Source organism: Cricetulus griseus, chromosome 7 (genome assembly GCF_003668045.3).
Source record: "Cricetulus griseus strain 17A/GY chromosome 7, alternate assembly CriGri-PICRH-1.0, whole genome shotgun sequence".
Classification (NCBI taxonomy): Eukaryota; Metazoa; Chordata; class Mammalia; order Rodentia; family Cricetidae; genus Cricetulus; species Cricetulus griseus.
The window spans coordinates 41,779,943-41,805,174 of NC_048600.1; the positions used below are offsets into that span (position 1 = coordinate 41,779,943).

At 46.9% G+C, this 25,232-nt stretch overlaps 1 protein-coding gene across 10 annotated transcripts in view; it reads right to left on the reverse strand.

Moving 5' to 3' along the window:
* Positions 1 to 25,232, reverse strand: part of Mgrn1 (mahogunin ring finger 1) — a 53,763-nt gene that overhangs the window by 22,590 nt on the left and 5,941 nt on the right. For 6 of the 10 annotated variants that reach the window (XM_027423988.2, XM_027423989.2, XM_027423986.2 and 3 more), the window contains exons 2-5: positions 8,600 to 8,721; positions 5,757 to 5,845; positions 4,885 to 5,031; positions 1,934 to 2,051 (exon numbers count right to left, since the gene is read on the reverse strand). In XM_027423988.2, coding sequence (XP_027279789.1) covers positions 1,934 to 2,051; positions 4,885 to 5,031; positions 5,757 to 5,845; positions 8,600 to 8,721 — 476 coding nt within the window. The remainder of the gene's footprint in view (positions 1 to 1,933; positions 2,052 to 4,884; positions 5,032 to 5,756; positions 5,846 to 8,599; positions 8,722 to 25,232) is intronic. The other 4 variants (XM_027423983.2, XM_027423987.2, XM_027423981.2 and 1 more) reach the window with 1 other exon arrangement.

Sequence of the window (25,232 nt, forward strand, 5' to 3'; positions counted from 1 at the left end):
AGCTCTTGTAGTCCAGGCTGGTCTTGAACTCACAGAGATCCACCTGCCACTGCCTCCCGAGTGCTGGGACTAAAGTCGTGCACCACTACCGCCCGGCCAGAAGCCAATCTTAGTGCAAGGCTGAGCACAATGCCTGGGTCAACATGCTTAACTCAACACAATTCCTTCTGTGTTGAGGCTATGGAGTCAAGGAAGACTTGTGAGCAGGAAGGAGGATATAGAAAATAGACAGGTATAGCAGCAGGTGTCCATGCAGAACAGTTAGCACCAGACTGGGCAGGGGCACTATGGAACAGCAAGAAGGCGATAAGCCCTGCACATTTACACAGAGCAGAATTCCTCACAAACTGGGACTTAAGAAAGCAAGTGGCCTTCCTGGGTTAGGGCCTTGCTCTGTGATAGCAGAGTGATGATGCTGGCCGCATGCTGCCCTTACAAGGTCCATATACTAAGCAAGGAGAGGAACACTCACACAGGAACTGGTTGTTGGGGTGTTAGTTAGGTGAGCTAGCCAGAAAAAGCAGAACCCTGTGCCCACCCTAGGCTGCAAGTTGATAGGGCACCAAGCCTGAGTGCATTGGAGTCCTTTATGCTCTGAGCAGACTCCAAGTATTCTGTGCTGTTCTCAGCTGTACTCTGCATCCTGGAAGGAGCCAGCTGTGCTGTGTGAACTAAGCACAGAAAACAATGGTCTGGGGAAGGGTGTTCAGTGATTCTGGTCCTGTCCTCCTCTCCCTGTGGTATTCCTGGGCTTATAAAGCACTTTGCATATCACAGCTCCCTCAGACACTCCCACTCCTGAAGTCTGCAACACAGCCATGCATCATAACACTTACACAGAGTAGCCTTGAACCAAGTGAGTGACAATGAAAGAAGACAGGCTTCACCACCAGGGGTAGCCTGAGGAAGATGCTTGTTTTATTTTCAAATTTTATGTGCATGGGTGTTTAACCTGCATGTATGTTTGTGCAGCAGCTGAGTGCCTGGTTCCCAAGGAGGCCAGAAGGAGGAACTAGAATTACAAACTGTTTTGAGCTGCCATGTGAATTCTAGGAATCAAAACTCAGGTCCTCTCCAAGAGTAGCCAATACTCTTAATCACTGTGCTATCTCTCTAGCCCATTTGTTTTATTTTTATATTATTATTGTTTTGGTTTTTTTGAGATGGGGTTTCTCTGTGTAACAGCTCTAGCTGTCCTGGAACTCACTCTGTAGACCATGCTGACCTTGAACTCACAGAAATCTGCCTTCCTCTGCCTCCTGAGTGCTAGGATTAAAGTCATATGCAGCCACTGCTCAGCTATTTGTTTCATTTTTAACATAAAACAAGAGAAACCCTCATAGGGAAAGAGACTACTGGAGCAGGAAGGAGCCCAGGCAGCTGCTACCAGCATGAGTAACACCCAAGTTCTTATATCTGGAGACCAGTAAGAGCCTTGGGATTTCACACAGGGTCTCCCAGGCAGGGTCTCTGCAGATGGCTGCTGGGAAATAAGGACAGAGAAGAAAGGCTCTGACAGAACTAAGTAGACACCACAGGCAGAGAAGGGAGAGGAGTAGGGAAAACCAGCAGAAAAGCTATTCACGCTGTAACCCACAAGAGGCCTGTAAGGAAAGCCTGTGCTGCGAGGCAAAGCTATCTATGTGAATCAGAAAGAAAAGGAAAAGGCTGGTTCTGGGGCAATGTCAATGGGGGAACCTCTCTAACTCTGCTCCTTTCCAGAACCCATGACTACCACACTTCTGGTCACTAAGCATGGCCTACACCTTACTCCTTAGTCCCCCTGCATATCTGACCCAAGACAAAAAGACCTAACCATTCCTAGGCTGCCAGCACCAGGAGGAATCTCCATGGGCCCCAGTATAACATACCAGCCAGAAGACAGAGAAACCAGAGAAGGAACAAGAGAAAGTAGGGGATCCCCCAGAGTTACCTCATCATCCTTCCACTGGGAGAAGTCAATCTTGAAAGAAGGCAGGGAGAACTGCTGGCTAACGCCCCTCTTGTAGTGGACGGTCTCAGACTGCAGAGAAGGGTTCTTACAGCTGTACCTGAGGGCAGCAAGGCAGCCACTTGACTCCTGTGGAGCCATGGGTCCATACACCCAGCCTCCCACCTCCTCCTGTTACTCATCGGATAGCCAGCTGAGCTATTTTATAGGGAATGAATATCTTATCCCTATTTTATAGGGAATGAAAGCCTCAGTCATCCCAAATGGAAACAGGAAGCAGCCCACTTGGCCAGCTAGCCCTTGCTCTTACAGGAGCCTCCCACTACCAGCTCTGTTCACCACAGGCTGCCCAGTCCTGTCAAAGAACCATTTCTTCCAGAACCAAGTCCTCTGCTGACCTCTGGATAGGAAGAATATTCCTACAAGGCATTTAGTGCATTTACTTTTTCAGAATGACCATAGCACAGAACTCCCTGTCCCAATGCTTGTTTCTAGCTGCCTGCTTCTCAGTTGCAGCCAGGTACTGCTCATGAAAAGTACTGCACATGCATGACCACACAGGGTGAGGCCTTCACTTCAATGTGGGTCATGTTCTGAAGCATCCTGTCACCCTCATGAGTGTCATGTTCTCTGAGCCATGCTGTTCTACTGCAGCTTTGCTCTAGTGACCCAGAGACTAGGTCCCTGCCTTGCTAGTCCCCACAGTGCTCCAAAGACCATCCTTTCATTTGTGCAGAAACTCATCTCATACCCCAGGCTGATCATTAGACAACAACTACAATAGGGCTGGAGAGATGGCTCAGAGGTTAAGAGCACTGGCTGCTCTTCCAGAGGTTCAGTTCCCAGAAACCACATGGTGTCTCACAACCATCTGTAATGAGATCTGGTGCCCTCTTCTGGCATGCAAGCAAACACACAGGCAGAATACTGTATATGTAATAAATAAAATCTTTTTTTTTTTTTTTTTTTTTTTTTTTGGTTTTTTTCAAGACAGGGTTTCTCTGTGTCTTTGGAGGCTGTCCTGGAACTAGCTCTTGTAGACCAGGCTGGTCTCGAGATCCACATGCCTCTGCCTCCTGAGTGCTGGGATTAAAGGTGTGCGCCACCAACAGCCAGCTAATAAATAAAATCTTAAAAAAGAAAACAAGGGTTGAACCAGTGTCCCCCATTCATGAACACAAGCCATGACCCTCACTGTTCCCACCCCCACCCCTGCTTACTGTCCCAGGGCTTCTCTGAGTATCCAGAACAAAGGCCACACTCAAGAGTCTGAAAAGCTGGGGGATGTCCCTGTCAGTACTGGTACGGGAGGGAACCCCACAGATCAGTCCAGCCTGGATGCAGAGAAAAGGTCAGCCCAGAAAGGAATCTTAGCAGTCTAGGCTTCAGTTATAAGCTGTGGAACGCCAGAAGCACCCTATTTCAATTTTTCTTGACAAGAAGTTAAGGAGCAAGAAAGGAACAGGGCAGCCCGCCCTGCAACTCAGGACAATATCCCTGCAGGCTGCATTTAGGTTCCCAAGCACAGCCTTATTTAAGGCCTGGGTCCTGGAGCCTCCTGTTTCTGTCTTGGTGATCTGATGCTAGTAACATATAAGCCAGCAAAATGTGAGGCAAACAGGCCTAATGCAAGTCTCAGAAGAGGTCTACCAGAATGCATCTCTCGGCAGCCATCTGGGTAGCAGCAGGGCCCTGTTCTCACTATCTCACAGGACACAACAGAGAACAATTGATCTGGACAGGCTGGGGTTGGAGCCCACTGGACCTTGGCCCTCACTTCTTCTGGAGCAGCTCCAAGGTGCCTGCCCAAAATCTATGGCAGCTGTGCTCCAGGACAACTCAGAAACAGCTCCTCTTCTCAATTGTCATCACACTGGAGGCCCAGGGAGAGCACCATATCACAGGATCATACTGCTTCAGGCCGCAGCAGGTTAGCAGCTCACCCCAGGGCTTGTGTAGGAAGAGGGCTTGTGCTGGCCACTCTGTACACTTCCTGCTGACAGTCAGTACTACTGTTAAGTAAGTATCTTAGTAAATGTAACTAAGTAACCACTGTTTAAGGCACAGTAGAACCTCAAAGAACTGTGAAAAAGGCATTAACTTCAAAATTGCCCACTGCCACTCAGGAGGGAGTCTGTTGGTTGCCCAGGGCCAAGTCCTGAGTCCTAGAGGAAAACCTTTTCTCAACCATCAGCTAGCTTTGAGCAGCTATTACGCCCCCCCCCCCTTATGTATGGGAAGCTGTTCAAGGACACCATCCATAAGAGATGAACTTCCCAACCTTATTCCCAGCTGAGGAAACTGAGGTCCAAGCCGTTATATGCTCTAACCACATCAGCAGGCACAGAGCTGAGAAACACTCAAATCCAGCATTCTCAGTCTTCCTTACTCCCAAGCATTAGATCTGTGCCTTTTCAAGGTCTTCTCCAAAGCAGGAAGAATACAGACATGTTTCTGCCCATCTGTGAGGCCACTCAGGCCAGGGCTGGCTTTCCTGCTGAGGCAGCTCCTGCCATGGTCATACTATAGCTACAGGCTGCAAAATCCTGGGACTGTCAAGACTCATATTTTAAAGAAACTCTCTAAAAGTTCAAATGTGTAATTGTGACACACACACACACACACACACACACACACACACACACACACACACACACACACACACAAATGTATTTGGTCTCTGCCCAAACTCCTGACATAGAGCTCCCAATCTTTTGAAGTTTTCTGGGTGCTGGGTGTCTCTCTATCCAAAGGAGGTAATTCTATGGAGGCTTCTGGAGGAGGTTGGTGACCAGAAAGACCATGAAGTGGGGGAACTTTCAGCCCAATGCCCTCTCCAGGAAGGGGAAAAGGCTGCAGAGTGAGCAAACAATGAAGCCCACAGGACACTGCAAAGCATGTATAAAGCCCAAAGTGCTGGCCCAGGGACTTACACTGCCATGCCGTTCAAGAACTCCTCTACTGCCTGACAATAAATGGTGATAGCCACACGGGCATCAGCATCAAAGGTGAATTCCAAACTGTAGAGCACACGGGGCTTCTCACCATCCTCTGTAGGGCTGTCTGCATCATCTTTGTACCTACCAAAAGGGGACAGAAGATGGCAGGTCAGGAGCCATAGCCTCCAAGAACTGGCTTGCGCACACAGCTGCAGGTATAAAGTTAGCTGTTTGGGTAAGTCTGCTTTGCTAGCAAAGGTGGAGGGAAGCCTGTTGCCTGTGGCACAACAAGACCCAATCCACAGTCTGCTCCCTTTCTTCCTGCCTCTAGAAACAAGGAACAATTGTTCTTGGTTTGGATGTCTTAGGTTTAAAGCCTTTTGTTTGTTTGTTGTGTTTTTTTGGTTTTCCAAGATAGGGTTTCTCTGTGGCTCTGGAGGCTGGCCTGGAACTAACTCTTGTAGACCAGGCTGGTCTCAAACTCACAGAAATCCGCCTGCCTCTGCCTCCCGGGTGCTGGGACTAAAGGCATGGGACACCACTGCCTGGCTAAAGCCATTTTGTATGCTATTGCTAACCAGACTGACTCATCCCAGGTGGAGCTGCCCCATGCACAGAAGGAAACTGAGCGTATTCCCTGGTCTCCAGGCTTCAGATGCAGTGGCACTGGATAGCCAGTGACACCAAGGTACAGCTGCAAGGGTGGGAGAGCCCCTAGTTTGATGGCTCAGGGTCCTGTTACAGAAGCTGACTGCATGTGAGAACAGAGCCTAGGCCCTCTCAATATCCCTTCCCCCTTCCCAAACACAGCCAGAGCTTCCAGGCACCACACAGGGTGCCCAGGAGGGCAGCACTAGGAGAGTTACCTCACAAGCCGGAGGGAATCTTTGCGGATGTTCACCAGGCTCCTCAGGGTCTTTACTGGCTCATGTGGGGCAGGAGTGACATAGGGAAACTAGGAGAGAAAAATACAAGTGAAAATAGATGACTCTCTAGAAGCAGCAGAGAATAGGAGACAGAAGTCAAGAGAGACCCCAACAGGTATTCTTGGGCTCTGGTCCCCATGTGAGGGGTTGAACTGATACTGGACATACTGCTCAGATGACACTGGCCATTTGGTCAGGATGTGGGCAAGGACTGGCCCCACACCAAGCGACTTGGTTATTCAGCCAGTGTCCTCAACTCTATGCAGGACCCTCAGAAGCGGCCATGGTTAGGCTCTTAGGACATTCTCCTATGGTACGATACATCTCACTGCTGCCCACAAAGACAGTTTGCATAACACCAACAAGCAAGTATTTGGGAAGACAACCTATGTACATGTATACATGCTTATAATTATGCCCCTATATAAAAATGTATATAACTGGTGACATAAAACTATGACTGTATCTGTCTATGTCTCCTGCCAGCAACAGTGTGCTGGAGCTTGAAAGGAGAGATTAAGCTGGGTAAAGGCACATAGATTGTACGTGTTCTCTATTACAACCCAAGTGGATGCCCAACTGTCTCAGCATGAAGTAAAAATAAAAGATCTGGAGGCTGGAGAGATGGCTCAACAGTCAAAAGCACTGGCCGCTCTTCCAGGAGATCTGGGTTCCATTCTCGGCACCCACATGGCAGCTCACAACCACCTGTAACTACAGTTCCAGGGATATGATGCCTTCTTCTGGTTGGTGTCCACTGGTACTGCATGCACACACCTCACACATAAACACTCAGGCACACACATACAAACAAAACAAACAAAATCTTTTTTAAAAAATTAAAAAGAACCACAGAAGGCCTGAAAAAGCTAAGACCTGGGAGTTGAAGCAACAAATGTGACAGAGAAAAAGGTCTAGGCTAGTTCCCAGGTAGGAGAGGACAACACCTATCCCAGCCCCTGGCCTGCAGGATATACTACAGATCAAGATTTTGTGTTAGCAACCTGTGACTAACACCCCTAGAAACTCCTGGTCTGAAGGCCCTCAGTAGGCCTGAAAGATGCTCAGGATGCAGTCATGTTGCATGTTGGAGACTGGAGCTCAGGTTCCTTAGAGGGCCTCCTGTCTTGCCTATCATTTAAAAACTCTGCTCAGGGATTTTCTACCTGCCCTTGTTCCTCTCCACTGGACCCTATTCTTAGGCATCACACTCAGACCTAGTCATATGGGCACTGCCCCCTGCAAATCCTCTGCCTCCTGGTGCTCCTTGCTCTTGCATACCTGGGAGCTATCGTACTTTCTTCAATACTTCCCACAGGAAACCTCTGCTCCTCCTTCTCATCCTCACCTGACATCATCCATCCTAAGATATTTCCACAACCCATCCCAATGCCTTTCTTGCCCTAGGCTGACCTCCCTTACTTCCTGAAGGCTAACTGAAAGTCCATTTGACCACCCTGATTCTAACTCATAGCAGGTGTGCTGTCTGGTTTTATGTCAACTTGACACAAGCCGGAGTCATCAGAAAAGAGGGAACCTCCATTGAGAAAAATGCTTTCATAAGATCAGGCTGTAGGGAAGCCTGTAGGGCATTTTCTCAACTAGTAATAATGTGAGACTGCCTAGTCCATTGTGGGATGGATTCTATAAGAAAGCAGCCTGAGCAAGTCATGGCCTCTGTATCAGCTCCTGCCTCCAGGTTCTGCCCTGTTTGAGTTCCTGCCTTGGTTTTCCTCACTGGACTATGATTCAGGATTTGTAAGCCAAATAAACCCTTTCCTCCCCAAATTGTTTTTGGCCATGGTGTTTCATCACAGCAATAATAACCCTAACTAAGACAAGAAGCATACCCTCTGGCACTGAGCTTACTTTTTCAGGGTTCCAGCATATACTGAAGACCAGATGAGACATGCAGCCTTGTGGACTGAGTAACCACTGGATTCTTGGACCCTCCATTCATAGCCAGCCATGGCTGGATTAGCTGCAAACACCCTGTAAATCAGTCTAATACAACCCTTTCTATATACATACACAGATTCATACTATACATTCTGTTTCTCTAGAGAACCCTGACTAATAAACCCTCCCACCTATTTCACTGCCCACCAGCTGCCATGCAGAAGGCCCCACACCTTGCACACTCACTGCTTGCTGGAAGCCTGTTACAGGCCACTCCAGCTCCTCCTCTCCATCTAGCACAACTCAACCCAGACATGGACTCTGCAGTGGGATCCTTTCCTCTTTTGTTTGTTTTTCTGTCCCTCTTCTTCTTTTTCTTTTTCTTCTTTTTAACTGCCCGTCCAGTATTTCCTTCTTTATGATCCTCACCATCTGAGAAATGGGGAAAGGCCTGACTTCAGTCTTCAGGCCCTATGCAAGAGCCCTAGACATACACCAGTTGCCAAAGTTGTACTGAAGGAATGGACAAATATGCTTAAATATGTGTTTCTTTGGAGATTAGTGGGATCATGGCTCTTTTCCACCATTCCACAGAATATGGCTGCTCTTTCTGCTCGTACAAAAAAGCCTAGAATGAAATCACTAACTTTGTGCAGCCTGGATGTACTAGCTCAATAATGGCTGTTCTGTCCCTCAGTGACCCAATCCTGACTGACTGTCTCGCAGAGGCAGCCCTAGGACACACTCCAAGTCACATGCTCACTTCCAGCTCTGTCAATCTGGGGTAACTTGGTGCCTGCTCATCCTCACAATTGGAGAGAGGCAATTGAGACAGTCTTCCCACTACTCACCCCAGCCATCAGTGCCAGCCTGCTGAGACCCACCTGGACTGGACGACTGCCCAGGAAGTTCAGATCCATGTTCTCTCCAAAGAGGTAACCTTCAGGATGAGGGGTGTCAAATTTCTCGCCTCCCATGAAAAAGTGTGAAGCAAAGTAGTTTCCTGCTTAAAAAAGGACACAAGTTTGTCCATAGAACACAGTGCTCAGCACAACTCTGTGGGAACAACCAACATAGTACTCAGCACAACTCTGTGGGAACAACCAAGAAGCCCCCAGGGCTTCATTCTAAGTGGCTCATTTTGTCCTGGTTCTGTCCTCCACCAGCCTTCTATAAACAACTGGCATCTTTAACATGCCTCTCCCTGCTCACAGATAACAGCAAGTTCTGGAATTGAATGCCACTGTCCTCAGGAGTCAGGTCAGCCATATCCCTAACTACAAAGACATGTTCCAGTTCCACCCTGTACCCTTGCTTGGAAACAGGTGGTTAGTCTCGATGAAACCCCAGAGGACTAGGGAAACTCTAACCCCAGTGATGACGCATGTATGAAAGAGGGCGATGTGGACACAAATGTAGACAGAGGGAAGGAAGGGGATGTAGATACAGGCAGAGACTGGACGGAAGTGCTGCCAGAGGTAGTAGAATGGATCTTCCAGAAGTCTAGAAAGGGGCAAGAAAGGATTCTCATTGAAGCCTTCACTGGGTGCACAGCCCGGCAAGATCTTGATTCCTGATTCCTGGCCTCCAGAATTGTGAGGGGACACACAGTACTGATTTTTTTTTTTTTTTTTGGTTTTTCAAGACAGAGTTTCTCTGTGTAGCTTTGTTTGGAGCCTATCCTGGCACTCACTCTGGAGACCAGGCTGGCCTCGAACTCACAGAGATCCACCTGCCTCTACTTCCCGAGTGCTGGGATTAAAGGCGTACACCACCAACACCCGGCCACACAGCAGTGATTTTTTTTAATTTATTTATTATATATACAGTGTTCTGTCTGCATACCAGAATAGAGCACCAGATCTCATTATAGATGGTTGAGAGCCACCATGTGGTTGCTGGGAATTGAACTCAGGACCTCTGGAAGAGCAGCCAGTGCTCTTAACCTCTGAGCCATCTCTCAGAGTCACTGCTGATGGTCACTTGTCATAGCTTCTCCAGAAATCCCCACATAATTCTTGTCCTCACACTCTCTGTTCCCTGCCTCCCAAATCTGAGCCCCATAAACCTAATACCAGTGATGATTAAGGTTTAAAATTTGATGTAGATCTGGATTCTTTCTCACAACTACTGAAACATTAAGTGGTTTCCACCTAGACCCCAGAGCACTTAAAACACTAAACTTAAAGGGCAGGAGACATGGCACAATGGTTAAGAACACTGGCTGCAAGCCTGGCGTTGGTGGCGCACACCTTTAATCCCAGCACTCGGGAGGCAGAGGCAGGCAGATCTCTGTGAGTTCAAGGCCGGCCTGGTCTCCAGAGTGAGTGCCAGGATAGGCTCCAAAGCTACACAGAGAAACCCTGTCTTGAAAAAAAAAAATTAAAACCACTAAACTTACATTTCTCCCGAGGAAAATAATGAAAGGCTTCAGATGTTCAAAGAATTGAGCACACAAACCCCTAAAGAAACCCAGAAGCCAGGCCTCTCGAAAACTTCCAGCCTGAGGCTAGCCTACCACACCCAGTACTCTCCAACACAGACAACCTGAGCAGAAGCCTAGGTGACCATGGACCCATGAATGCTAGAACTGTTCATATCCCTCAACTTTATGAGCATCAGTAACTTCTGGGCCCCCAAATCCACGAGTGTTCTTCTTAGGGTCCCAGTAGGAATTTTGAGCTTCTCAGGCAACCAGGAACACCCAGCAGGGACCTGCGACTTTCCTGACATTTACAATCCCAGCTATGGTAGTAATAGACAAGGCAAGTAAGGCAACTCAGGGCCCAGGAGATAAGGTCAGGCAGCTCTTACCCAGGGTAGGAGCTCAGAGCCAGGAGGCCAGCTCAGCTGTCCCTGACTACAGGAGCAGCAGACAGGACCTAACCTCAACTCTAGTGCTAGCCTCCCATGTGTACCAGTCAGTCAACCGCAGCCAAACAAAAAGAACAATGTGACAATATGACAACTAGTTCAAAACATAATACTTGGTTTTTATAGATTGCTTCACAGTGCTCCATAAAAGACTTGCACATACTGGCATGGAGCAGAATGATTTATACACATGTAGAATGATATGTGCTAGTAAGATCAGAAGAGCATGCTGTGGGCTGGAGACATGGCTCAGTGGTTAAGAGCACTGACTGCTCTTCCAGAGGACCCAGGTTCAATTCCCAGCACCCACATGGCAGCTCACAACTGTCTGTAACTCCAGGATCCACCCCCCTCACACAGACGTACATGCAGGCAAAATACCAATGCACACAAAATAAAAATAAATATTATTTAAAAAAAAGAAGAAGAAGAAGAACATGCTGCATGTACTCCTGGATCCCGTTTGGACAGACATACAACACAAGCTATGAGAACAAACAAAATGGTCGCAAAAGGTATGTCCGAAAAGTTACCAGACAAAGCCATGTGAGGTCCAAGAAAAGGACCAAAGCCCTGGCTTTCTGTTCTGCAATGGGTTTTTGCAATAAACATGTAATGTGGCGGCTCTGTCAACAAAGAGAATGAGTGCAACAAAGAAAAGTATAAGGACATCTTCCCAAATCACCTGCAGTCACACGCAGCCTGCTGCCCTAAAAGCACTGGTACATATGAGCACCTGTGGAGAGAGAATCTCAAGGCACAGGTGGTTTCCGATCATGTCTGGCCCTTGGCTTTAATCCTGGCCAACATCTATCCATCCAATAGTGAGTCTGAACCACAGGACAGATGAGTGGGACTTTGACCAGGAGCTACAAAACAGCCTATTCTGTCCTTACATACACAGTACATCAAATGAATGGCTGCGAGGAAACTTGCCTGTGCTAAGGTTCTTCTGATAGGCTGGCACTGCACTAGCTATGCAGCAAGAGATGCAAAAGGAGGTGCAAGGAAGATGCAACTAGATGCAAGAAGTCCACTGATACCACACATGACCTATGATCCAATGCTTAAATACCCTTGGAATACCCCACAGCAAGGGTAGCCTTGGTCTCAAAGTAGGCTTGAGAGAAGGCACAATGGGCACAAAAGCTGAGATGCCCCAGAGTCCCAAGCAGGATATAGGTACCTGGCTAGGAAACCTCCTACCCTAACCTCCTCCAGAGGTCCTTTAAGAAACAACCACATTGTGAACCAACAGACGCCAAACACTGATGTAGAAGCCAGCCTCCAAGATGGTCTCAAGTGCAATAGAACCCCAGAGGAAACAGAAAAGGATGAGCACATAACCAGGAGCTCTGTGAAGTGGTGGGGTATGATTTCAAAGACCCCAGGCAAGGCAGATACTACCTACACTTGAGTACACACACAAACACACAACTGAGGACACGACTGCTCTGTGGCATGGTTAAGGATAAGGTTTTTATTGTAGGTATGAGAGGAGAACACCCAGAGGCATCAAAAAGAGTCCAGAGCAGAGAGAGAAAGTAGACTGAACACGGCCATGACAGAAGCAAGAGCAGAAGAGGGGGTGAGGGTAGTAAAGAGAGAATAAGAGAGTGAGCACAGCCAAAATAGTAGGGTTATAAGGAGAATGAATAGCTAGAGGGAAGCCCATGAACTGGGGGAGTTTATGGTAGGGGAGGAGGTGAGAAGGGCTAGGATGCTAGCCTGGACTCTGAAATATATAGCAGGTACTTGAGATACCGAGGGAGCCTGGAGGCCAGCATTGCTTTGATATGCTATAGATACCACAGATAGCCACTTGTCCCTTCTGCCTTTTGGAATATAGGGAAATGGGAGTTTTCTTTGGACCTGACACTGGGAAGATGGCTCAATGGATAAAGTCACTTGCCACCAAGCTGGATGACTGAGCTCTATTCTTAGGACTCACATGGTAGAGAGTCCTTTGACTGCCATCATTGCATGTGCACACACCCCCACACACTCACAAATGAATTAATAAAATGTAATGAAAATTTTTAAAAAGAAAAAAGAGAATGAGCTGGGCTTTGGTGGTGCACACCTTTAATCCCAGCACTCGGGAGGAAGAGGCAGGTGGATCTCTGTGAGTTCAAGACCAGCCTGGTCTCCAGAGCCAGTGCCAGGATAGGCTCCAAAGCTACACAGAGAAATTGTCTCGAAAATACAAAAAGGGGGTGGGGGGTTGGCGGAGAGAGAATGAAAAAGGCAAAGCATGCACTGGAGTCCAAACCAGGAATTTAGGGCAATTTGGGCAATTTCAACTCAAAAACAAAAAAGGAAAAGCACAAACCAACCTGGAGAGAGCTAAGGAAAAAAGATCTGGAAGGATCCACAAGAAACCCTATTGATAAATCTCAGAGGAAGTCAGAAAAACATGAAGTGGGAAACAACCCCAATACTCTTTGCAAAACCAACTGCACTGCTAATTCTCACCCACTCATTCAGCTTCTTGTTGCTGCTTTAATTTATCAGAGAGAATCTGGGACTAGGTAAGAGGTTCTTAGTCTAGACCAGTGATTCTCAACCTTCCTAATGTGTAACCCTCATGTTGTGGTGACCCCCAACCATAAAATTATTTTTGTTGCTATTTCATAACTGTAATTTTGCTACTGTTATGAATTGTTTTTGTTTTTGTTTTTTAGTTTTTTGGGTTTTTTTTTTTTTTTTTTTTTTTGAGACAGGGTTTCTCTGTGTAGCTTTGGAGCCTATCCTGGCATTGCTCTGGAGACCAGGCTGGCCTCAAACTCACAGAGATCTGCCTGCCTCTGCCTCCGAGTGCTGGGATTAAAGGTGTGTGCCACCAACGCTCCCCTTTTTTTGCTACTGTTATGACTTGTACTGCAAATATTTGATATGCAGAATATCTGATATGCGACCCCTGTGAAAGGGTTGTTTGACTCTAAAGGGATGTGACCCACAGATTGAGAACCACTGGTCTAGACCCTTAAACATTTGCAACCAAACCCACTAGCCTTTGACTCAGACCTGGTCTGAAGGCAACTTGCTCAGAAAGGCCTTCCCTCAGCACCTCAACACCCTACACTCTCCCGTGAGCATGAAGGCAGAGGCCCTGCATCTGGGTGTGAGGTGCTTCTCATCTTGCCTGAGACCTTCACATCCCAGGAATATGGACTCCTGATTCATGGGTTCCAAAGGTTCCAGCTAGTTCAATCCCCTTCTCCTCATACTCCAGACACCCCCAGTAGAATAAACATGACTGCACCTGTCCCTAAGGGACTTCCCCTGACCTGGCCCTATGCTCCCCTTCCAGCCATTTACTTCGCTTCCCTTCTTCCCTCTAGCCCAACAGGCTGTGCCTGCTTGAACTCCAAAGTGAAGTCAACCTCAACCATCTAGAGGCTGTTCACTGTCAAATCCTCCCTGAACAACCCTGAATCACTGCATGTCTCTGTTACGATGGCCTATGCAATTAGAGCTCAATACACACCAAATGAGGGAAGGCAGAGGATGCTGTTCCAATGTTTGATAACAGAGGAAACAGAGGTATAGAGAGGTCACAAGTCCAGGTCATACAGCCAGTGAGATGTGCTGTCCCCCTGTGCCCTTCTACCACACTAAGCAAAGTGTTATGACAAAGCCACTTAGTGTGCATACTGTAAGAAACACAGCAGCCCCTCGGGCCCAATGAGGGAGTATCAGCTTGCTGGGTGGTTTCAATCATCATTCCCCTGTAAGAAAGGCAGAAAAAAGGTGGTTGCCATACACAGGAAACTACACTAATTATACCTGGCGAAAATTCTTCTTGACCCCTTACAGGACAGGTGTTGCCAGTTCACAAAGTGCTGACACACTGCCCCTAAACCCAGCTCCATGACGCAACTGAGGCAACCTGCAAGATCAAAACATCATAGGACCTAGAGAACACTGCTCTCAGGAAAGCCACCCCACCCCCAGGCTCCAGGCCTCCTGCTAAGTGGGAGGCAGTGAGGGCAGTGGCCCCACAGCTTGCCAGTTGTCAAAGGTAGATCCAGCTCACACCAGTCACCTGCTTACTGAACCTTGGGCTGAGTCCATAAGTGTGCACAGACCAGCACTTCTCTTTGCTCTCCACGGAGCTTCCCAGACTTTTCCTCTCTAAGGCTCAAACTTAACCTGCCACAGGAAGAGATGCTGTCAGGCTGGCAGGACAAGGGAAGTCACCTCTAGATGCAATCTTGACTTATCTGCAGACTAGAGATAAGAGGCCCAGCCATCACCTTGCCTCACTCAGGACACTGTGAGGACAGGCAGGAGTGAGCATACAGAGGAACCTCTGGCAAGTGAAGACACATCTGGTAATGTCACCCACACTCTGTCTGCCTGATGGATACCTGTGGCTCCCTGCTCCAAGCATGGAGGAGGGAGAATAAGGGAAAACCAAGCTAAGTACAGCAGTGATTATGAAAGAGTCTAGCTTGTGTGTCTCCACAAGCTTAGCCTATATACCCCTTTTCTGGAAAAAGCGCCCACAACCTCCAGGATGGCCCCAGCTGCTGGGCACAGGAGGTGGCTGAGTGCAGGGAGATGGAATAATTCTACAGTTCCATATGGAAAGCAGTCAGTACAAATACCCAATGTCCACAAGTAACAAAACAACCCCAAAACAACTGTCAGGTCCCAAAGAAATCCAGAAAAAAATTATTCTCACCTTCACCTTCTACCCTAATCCTCCCTAGCACCTCAGCTTCATTTCCTTCCCCAGCTTCGGATTCCTATATAACCCAGCCATTTGACCACACAATCTCTTGGATCTCTAGGTCCTCCACTCTTGATTCCTGGTCCTCTCACCCACCTCCCTCACAGCCTGGTTCAGTCCAGATACCTCTGGCTGAATTCTCCCTATATCTACAATGAAAACCTCAACTATTCCTTGGAGAGGTTGTGTCCCCATTTTCCTTTATCTGGTACTGAAACCCAGGAGGAACATACATGAGCCTCATTTTTTGTTTGTCTGTTTTTGTTTTTCGAGACAGGGTTTCTCTGTGGCTTTGGAGGCTGTCTTGGAACTCACTCTGTAGACCAGGCTAGCCTCGAACTCACAGAGATCCCCCTGCCTCTGCCTCCACCAACACCAGGCTGAGTCTCATTCTTAACTAAACAAAGTTGCTAATTTGACTCTCCTAAGGTATATATGGATAACATTTGTTTCTGTTGGCTTCTGCCATCCACCAAATTGGACTCCAAGTTCTAGTGTCTGCCTGTTTAGCCACTTCTTCCCTCCAGCTGCTCTAATAAACCATCTCTCATTATCTATTTGGTGTCTCTCTGATTCCTGGAGTGCCCATTACCTGGGCATCTCTCCATCTCTCTGGCCTGCTATGCCCTCATAGGCATCTCTCTACTAAGACACTTATTCCTCTCTCTCTACTGGGAACCTCCCTTTCCCCAAACACCTCTCCCAGTCCACCGCTTTGGCTGTTTTCTCCTCTACCTGTTCTAACACCTTTTCTCTCTTCCTCTACTGGTGTCACTCTGGAGCTGCCTGCTTTGTGCACTATTACTACAAAAGTCACACTAGTGTGCCAGAAAGCTCCTTTCACCCTACTGGGCCCTATCATGTGGAAAGGGATTCCTCTCCTTTGTAATATGGGACATTTCTTTCAGTTCACTTGGGGGATGCCCTACATTGAAATTCTTGTCACTGTGATACTCCCTCAGCTCCCTTTGGCCCTCAGTTCCTTCCTGGATCATCCTCACCTCCCCAGAAGCTTCAGTCCCACAACTTCCTTAAGTCCTTTGGGGTCTCTAAGATACCAGAACCCTCCCTCAGATGGAGCTCCTGTGATCCTGTCCCTTCTGTCTCTCAGCTGCCTCCTGGGCTTTATATGACATTTCTCTCCTCAGACTCGGAGATTTTAAAGCCTCACTTCCTTACTGAAAACGGTTTGGCCTCAGTACAGCTCAATGGCCAAAAATCAGCACATTTGATTTTCACATTCTCTCATATGGTAACAACTCCTGCCACTGCACAAACAAATGATCCCCAAATCTCTTATAGCTAAACTTTCTCTGCTCTACCCTTCTAAAATTCTCTACTTTGCACTCTTAAAAATCCTTTCTTTCTAAGATTTCATTGCTCTTTGCTTTCCAAAACCTCTTAAGACTATGCTGTAAACTATCCTGGGATTTGTAAGTTCATTAGGTATAGTTAAAAAAAAAATATGTAACAGGGACTGGAGAGATGGCTCAGAGGTTAAGAGCACTGGCTGCTCTTCCAGAGTTCCTGAGTTCAATTCCCAGCATCCACATGGTGGCTTACAACCATCTGTAATGAGATCTGGTGCCCTCTTCTGGCCTGCAGGCTTACATGCAGGCAGAAGACTGTGTACATAGTAAATAAATCTTAAAAAAAAAAAAATCTGTAACAAAATTTAGCTTAAAATTTTAAGAAAAAGCCAGGCAGTAGTGACACACACCTTTAATCCCAGCACTCAGGAGGCACAGGCAGAGGCAGGTGGATCCCTGTGAGTTCGAGGCCATCCTTGTCTACAGAGCAAACCTGTCTTGAAAAACAACACAAAAAGAAAAATAGATGTTTTAAAATAGCGGCCATCTATTTTTCCCTGGTGCAAGAAGGGACTTGGAGAGCCCATCCCACGTGAAGGGTTACACTCTGGCCCTGGACACATGGGGAAGGGCCCAGGCCCAGCACAGGAAGATTTGGTGGATTTTGCAGAGCCCCCATTGAGGGCCTTACCCTGCCTGGGGAGTGGCGGGTAGATGGGGTGGGGGGTAGGTTGGGGGTGGAGGAGGAGGGATGGGGGTGAGGGGAGGGAGAGGGAGAGGGGACTTACATGTGAAACAAGCTTGTTCCCTAACTTGAACTAATAAAAAAAAAAAATAGTGGCCATCTTTAGAGATGCTAAAAAGAGTACATGTACTACTGTACTCCACCATCTTAATTCAGATGACCATGTGGTATAAACCAACTAAAGCAACAATTATAAAACTTAGTCCTAGCTAGGCGGTGGTGGCGTATGCCTTTAGTACCAGCACTTGGGAGGCAGAGGTAGGCAGATTTCTGTGAGTTTGAGACCAGTCTGGTTTACAGGACAGCCTCCAAAGCCACAGAGAAACCCTGTCTCCCATTCAAAAAATAATAATAAATTCCTAAGTTATAAAGGTATACTCAGATCAACAAAACTGACTTACAGATGTACATCTACTTTTGTCTTTGCCAAATGTTCAACACCAGGCTTCTAGAAAATTTAAATAAGGAACAACATATGTTTGATGAATAAGGTATGTGTAACAAATAAAGCTTATAAATTCCTAAGATCTATTTCAACATTAACTGACTTGAAGATATGCCTAGCCTCTTTGTCTCTGCAATTTTGCTAACCTTTAGCTACTTCAATACACTGAATCATACAAAAAAAACTGATATTTTGCAATGGTATACTATTTTAAAAAAAATCAAAAAAGTTTCCATTATGGACTGCATTTATGATTTAAACTTTATTTATGGTTCAAAGCTTTTGTTTTGATTTTTGGTTTTTTGAAACAGGATCTCACTATATAGCCTTGGCTGTCCTAGAACTCACTATATAGACCAGGCTGTCCTTGAGCTTAGAGATCTACCTGCCTCTGCCTCCCAAGTATTGAGATTAAAGGTGTAAATTACCACCAAGACTGAGCCTGGCTTAAAAAAAAAAATCAAATTCTTTCATGGGTGCTCAAAACTATGCTCACGGTCAGGCTAAGTACAAATGTAATTCATTTATAGGGACAAGCATTAGTTATTTAGCCTCCTGTATGTGTTTTCAAGGTTAAGACTAAAAGCAAATAACTAAAAACAAGTTTGTTTAAAATCAGATATACTTAAATAGATACACAAACTGCTCAGAGATCTGCAGAATATGGCATTTAAAGTGATTAATGAAAAAATTTCCCATGATAGACAGGAATGCCAGCTCCTAATAGCAACTCTAAGGTCTCCAAAGAAGACAGTCCCAAGTCCCTCCTCTATAAGAAAATCTCTCAGACCTTCTGGGTCTAGCCACCAAAGGCTCATGCTATTCTGTGTGGCAGCTGAGGACTGCTGAAGACCTACAAACTGACCCCAAGAAGCTATCAAGATTACCACAGGAAGCCTAGGGTAACTTTCCAGGTAGGGACTGATACATACATAGAACATTTGGATTACACTTCCTGCTATAATGTCTGGGATCTCTTGATGGTGTTGATGGCTGTAGCTCTAACAGTTTGGCAGCAGCTCCTCCCTGCAAGGCTGCAGCTACCTGGTCAGTTCATTTCATATGTAAAATCAGGCCTCAGGCCTCACTTTTCTAGAACCATTAGGTCTCCTACTTAGAAAATCAGACACACTTTACCTTGCTTACTGACTTTACTCTAAAAGAAATAAACTCACAAAACATGTTTCAATGTAACTTTTTACTATTCTCTTAGTGATCAATCAAGTGTCTCATGGTAAATGACTGGATGGAAAGAAATGGTTTGAAGTTTTATGTAAGTTGTAAGGGTCTAAGAAAATGTTTTAAGGTGTATAAATGAAAGTTGTAAAGGTCTAAGGAAGTGATTTAAGGTATGAAAAAAATGTGAAGTGTTTCAGATTTCCTTCTCTCTCTGTGCTATTGTAAGACTTCAAAAGTTCAGAGTTCATTATCAATCAATCCACTTCTAGCCTGGTGGTCATGGTGGTGGTGGTGGTGGTGGTGGTGGTGGTGGTGGTGGTGGTGGTGGTGCACACCTTTAATCCCAGCACTCAGGAGGCAGAATGGGTAGATCTCTGCATTTGAGGTCAATCTTATCTACAAAGTGAGTTCCAGGACAGCCAGGATTATTACACAGAGAAACCCTGTCTCAAAAAACAAACAAATATCAATGGAGTGATAGGGAATGTCCTTCTATATATGTTTCTCTTATTGGCTGATGAATAAAACACTATTTGGCCAATGGAGGCAGGAAGATAGGCAGGACTAGGAGATGAGAATTCTGGGAAAGGTAGGTGGAGGGAGGCCTCGACAAGAGACGCCATGGAGGAACCGGAGGATGACACGCCAGGCATTCTCTGGTAAAATAAGGCCATGCAGATTAGTAGCTATGGGTTAATAATCAAGACAGAGCTAGCCAATAAGAAGCCCGAATCATTGGCCAACAGATTAATAATTAATATAGTGTCCATGTGTTTATTTGGGGCTGAGAAGGGCAGCAGGCCCTGGCAGGACAAGAAAACACCAGCAACAATGGAGTTTTTTGAGACAGGGTTTCTCTGTGGCTTTGGAGGCTGTCCTAGAACTAGCTCTTGTAGACCAGGCTGGTCTCGAACTCACAGAGATCCACCTGCCTCTGCCTCCCGAGTGCTGGGATTAAAGGCGTAAGCCACCAACGCCCGGCTAACAAAAATTCTTGTAAGCAACCATGTTGATGGCACTTGCCTTTAATCCCATCACTCAGGAGGCAGAGGCAGGCGGGTCTCTGTGAGTTCAAGGACAGCCTGGTCTACAGAGCCAGTACCAGGATAGACTCCAAAGCTACACAGAGAAACCCTGTCTTGAAAAACCAAAAAATAAAAAATAAAAATAAATCTTGTAAGCTTCAACAAGTTTCTACTTGGATCCACCTGCCATGGGTCAAATGGACTCCAGATAAGTACGCCTGTCAAATCAACAGCCTAAGCTTCCCCTCTATTACCTGCCCTGAGGGTAGGTTCCCCCTTTTCCCCTGGTCTTGGAACTCTTCCCCTCCCCAAACTACCAGGACCAAGTGTACACCCAAGATAAAGATTTTCCCCTAAGCCTCTTAACTTCACCTTCTGTCCCTAGTCTATATCCATCCCAGCAGATTTCCAATCAAATAAAGAGTTTAAACTGCTCCAAAACTGCCTACAGCATGCCAGTCCTAGATGCTGAATCCCAGACTGCTCCAAAGCAGCCTGCACTTCACTAATCCGAGGAGGTCCCTCAGAACATGGGCAGCAAGTGAAATAGGTGTCCCCCAGCCTGCACTCCCATCTCCCTTTAGCCAACACTATAGCCTTCTTGCACCATGACAACAAAGTTCTGATTTCAGCTGAGAAGCAATTATAGAAGAAACAAAATTGCCCCTCATCAACAAAAATGCTGGAATTTGGCCAAGCAGTGGTTGTGAAAACCTTAAATCCCAGCACTCAGGAGAAGAGGCAGACACATCTGTGGGTTCCAGGACAGCCAAGGCCACAGAGAGAAAGTTGGTCTTCACTCCCCACCCCCACACCCCTAAAAAAAGGCTGGAATTTCAGGTTCCAAAGAAACCCAGGACAAATGGCTAACTGTGATGCCTATTTAACAATCCAAAGCACATGCTAGCCAGGCTTTCAGCATCCCAAGTACTGGTTAAGAGTCCTGGCTCCTCTCAGCACTTCTCACTCTCACCCCCAACCCTAAACCTCAACAGCCTCTGAGCTTCGCTTTCCTTCTGTTTGGGTGGAACCTCCAGCCTGCTTCTGCACCATCTGAAAAGCCCTATTCCTCCCTCCCTCCTCTCCAAAAACCACCACCACCACCCCCAGCTCACTCTGAGACTCTCCAAACAAAGAAAAGGCACCAAGAAGTCCAGTTCCGAATTCTTCGAGACTATTGTAACTTCCTCCCCTGTTGCCTCAAGCAGTCCAAATTCCCACCTAAGAGCTCAGCTTTGGATCTTTCTTGGGCAAAACTCAGCTTGTGGTGGACACATCATCATCTCTCACCTACAACCTATAAAGTCTCCCTGCTTTATTTATTTCAGGATATGGCCTTGATCTCTGGGATCGAGAACCCACCTGGCAGTTGCTCTGCTCAAATATACCTGCTGTTATACTTTTTCAATTGGCTTCATCTGGCTTACTGTACAGCAGAGAAACTTAATGGGGGGGGGGGGGTGTGTGTAAGAAAACCTATTACCTTCTCCCAGCTTCTCTTTCCTATAAAAAACCTATCACTTCAGCCATGCATTCTTTTTGCCCTCTTGGTCCTCTGCGTTTGACTCCTAGTCTCCTCTCTTGTTCCTACCCTCATCCTCCCCTCTCCCTCCACGATTCAGTCTATTCTGTGGGCCATGATCAGTCTGGACTCTTACAGGGGCCTCTGGCTGTTCTCTCCCTAATATCTACAATACAAACCTCCTCAGCCATAACTAGGTGCAGTCATGTACTTATTTTCATTCAGCAAGCATGTAGACAGTTGCATGGTACCCAGGGCAAGAGCCTAGGAAGCCAGACTGATGTAACCCCAAGCAGCCATCCTTGACTTAAAGGTGGTACAAGCAGGAGCCAGCACTGCCACGGTCATCCAGAAAACTTCCAAGTCCCATACCAAACAAATTCAAGCTGGTGAGGGGCTGGTCTCACCCTGCTGGCTTCCCTTGAAGAAAGCTGGCTTTCAAAGTCTGGGATCCAGAGGCTACCCCTGGTTTTAAGTAAGGGAGCTGGGCCACAGCAGGTGAGCAGCCTTTCGAGGACCCAGACTAAGTTGCTGGCATAGCTCTAAAGATCTCTGTCCCCAGACTTCTAACCCAGTGCTCTCCTGACCAGTTTGGCTGGTGACTCCTACAAAGTGAGACAAGAACAGAGCCCCCAGTAAAATAAGACTAACCTGCAACTCTCCCTGGCATATTTGTAGCAGGGAGCATTGAAAACAAAGTGGCTCCCAAACTGTGCAGAGAGCATACTTCCACACCTAACCCAAATAAAGCCTCCTTCACCCTGAAAGGTGGACTTCACCCTGGGAGGAACACAAGACCCATTTGTGTCCCCCAGAGTCCAGGAGCCTTTCCTGAGGTTCCCAGACTGATCTCCTTGTCTCTGGTTTCTGAGATGGCAAAGAAGAAAACAAAGCCCAAGTCAGATACTGGATAGCAACAACTACCACAGGAGCCTCCACCTCAGCTGTAGCCATACAAAGGAACTTGATCCAAGAGTTTCTGGAGATCTTCAGCTCCTAGAGCCGGGCCAGGGCCAGGGCCAGCAGGCATCTCAGCAGAACTAGAAGGAGGCCAATCTGCCAGATGCAGGACACGGGCAGTATTACTAGAAGCCAGTGCAGGGCTGTTCCTCCCAGCCAAGCTTCAAGACCTCCAAGACAGAAATTAGAGGCCAGTTTTCATTGCAGACATGAAAACACAGGTCCAGAGAGACGCAGAAACTAACTTAGGGACAATGGCAGCAACTCACCCCAAAGCAACCAGCTCTTCCAGCAGCTTATTTACACAGCCTATCTGAGTCTGGGTGCCAGGTTTGAGCCAGACTCCTACTGACCTCCAAGAAGTAACATGCTCTCAGTCCTGACTACCCTAGGCAAAAGAGGTAAAAAGGAGCCTTCTAAACAAAACAGGAATTCATCCCTGGGGTAAGGTCTCATTTCTGTTTATTTGAGATACGAACCTCAATATGTTGTCCAAGCTGGTCTTGAATTTACAGGTTCAAGCCTCCTGCCTCAGCCACTCAAGGAACTGGGATACACTTTGCCTTACCATATATAGATATAGATATAGATATAGATATATAGATATAGATAGATAGATAGATAGATAGACAGACAGACAGACAGACAGACAGACAGACAGACAGATGGGGGAGTGAAAAGAGTGAAAAACTGGGGCTAAAACCCAGGGCCTCATACAAGCCAGGCAAATGCTCTCCTACTGCACTGCATATATCCCCAGTCCTTGGGGTAGAGTTCTTGGCTTCGGCCTCTAACACAGGCCTCAAGCCCCATCCAAAACAAAGGGGACTTGATTCCTGCCACACACCTAAGGAAAGAGGAATACCTTCTCGGGGTAAATGGAGACACTGCCCCAGTGTCTACAGGCTGGTGACAGGGAAAGAGAATGTGGCTACCCAGACCATGGAAGTTTACCCAGCTATTGCAATGAATGGAACTCACACACTACCAGAAAGTTGGTCACAGGTCTGACCCTGCCCCCAACCTCTCCTCCATTGCTTCTTTGTTTTTTTAATAGTTTGTTTAACTTTATTTTATGCGCATTGGTATGAAGGTGTCAGATCCCCTGGAACTGTGGTTACAGACGGTTGTAAGCTGAGCCATCTCTCCAGTCCCCTCCATTGCTTCTTTTAAGTGACCTGGTATGTTGTGATTTCGTCAAATGGGCAAGGCAGACAGCTCTACATGCCAGTCATTTAAATGTGTGGTTATAGTGACTTCACACCTGCCAGCTGTGTGAGCAAACAAGGGCTGTGCCTCTGCATTCCCAAGAAGGAAACAGGGTTTGACTAGCAAGCTGCTGTGAGGCTCCAAGCAGTGCAGTCCTCACAGCTGCTGTTACCACACTGAACTAAGTACTGGTATTTCCAGAAGCCAGATGGGAAATCTGTGTTAGAACCAGAGCTCTGGGTCCCAAGGACCCCATACTTTCCATTTCAGCATAAAGATTCCCAGACTTGGGTACCCTCAGCTGAGTTCCTGTCTGACTCACTTCCTGAGAAGGAAACCCCAGGGACACATAGCAGGACTGTTGTGTCACCCTGTCCTCTCCACCCCATAGCAGAAAAGGTACACAGGACTGACACTTCAGTAAGATCACAGATCTGCAAACCTAGCTTGGTCACTCTACCCAAAATGCCAAAATCAGAGGGAACCTGCCAAAAAGAGCTGCAGTGCCTAAGGCTGGTGTGTTGTGGCTAGCTACCAAGTCCCTTACAAGCAGGCTGTACTGGCTAGTTTTATGTCAACCTGACACAAGCTAAATCATCTAAGAGAAGGCAACCTCAATTAAGAAAATGCCTCCATAAGACCAGGCTGTACACAAGCCTGTAGGACATGTTCTTAATTTGTGACTGATGGAGGACGGCCCAGTCCATTGTGAGTGGTGCCATCTCTGAGTTGATGGACCTGGGTTCAATAAGAAAGCAGGCTGAGCAAGCCAGTAAACAGCACTCCTCCATGGCCTCTGCATCAGCTCCTGCCTCTAGGTTCTGGCCCTGCTGAGTTCCTGTCCTGACTTTCTTCAATAGTAGACTATGATGTGGAAGTGTAAGCAGAATGAACCTTTCCTCCCCAATTTGCTTTTGGTCATGGTGTTTCATCACAGCAATGGTATCCCTAAGACACAGGAAATGGAGGCAAATAGGCATAACCAGGACTGGGCCTAGCATCAGCTCATCATGTAACCCTGACACTTCTACTTCTATGCCTTAGTGTCCTCAAGCGATTGTGGCCATGTGACAAGAGCAGTGCTCCCCAAGCTGCAAAAATTGTGTTACTACTTAAGTACTTAGTTATAACTAGTATTGTCATTAAAATTAGCTTATAAACAAAGGGGCTTTTTATCATCCCTGGACTAGAGAAACAATTATCACTTACTTTTAAGGTTACCTTTTTTTGTTTTGTTTTGTTTTGTTTTTTTTCGAGACAGGGTTTCTCTGTGGCTTTGGAGGCTGTCCTGGAACTAGCTCTTGTAGACCAGGCTGGTTTCGAACTCAGAGAGATCCGCCTGCCTCTGCCTCTAAGGTTACCTTTTTAAAAAGTACAAAACAGTAAGGTTTTCAGGGAGTGGGAGGGGAGGCAGGGTCTTACCATATAACCCAAGTTAGTCTTAAACTCACTGTGTAACCCTGGCTGGCCTCAAACTTGTGGCAAACCTCCTGCCTCTGCCTCCAGCACG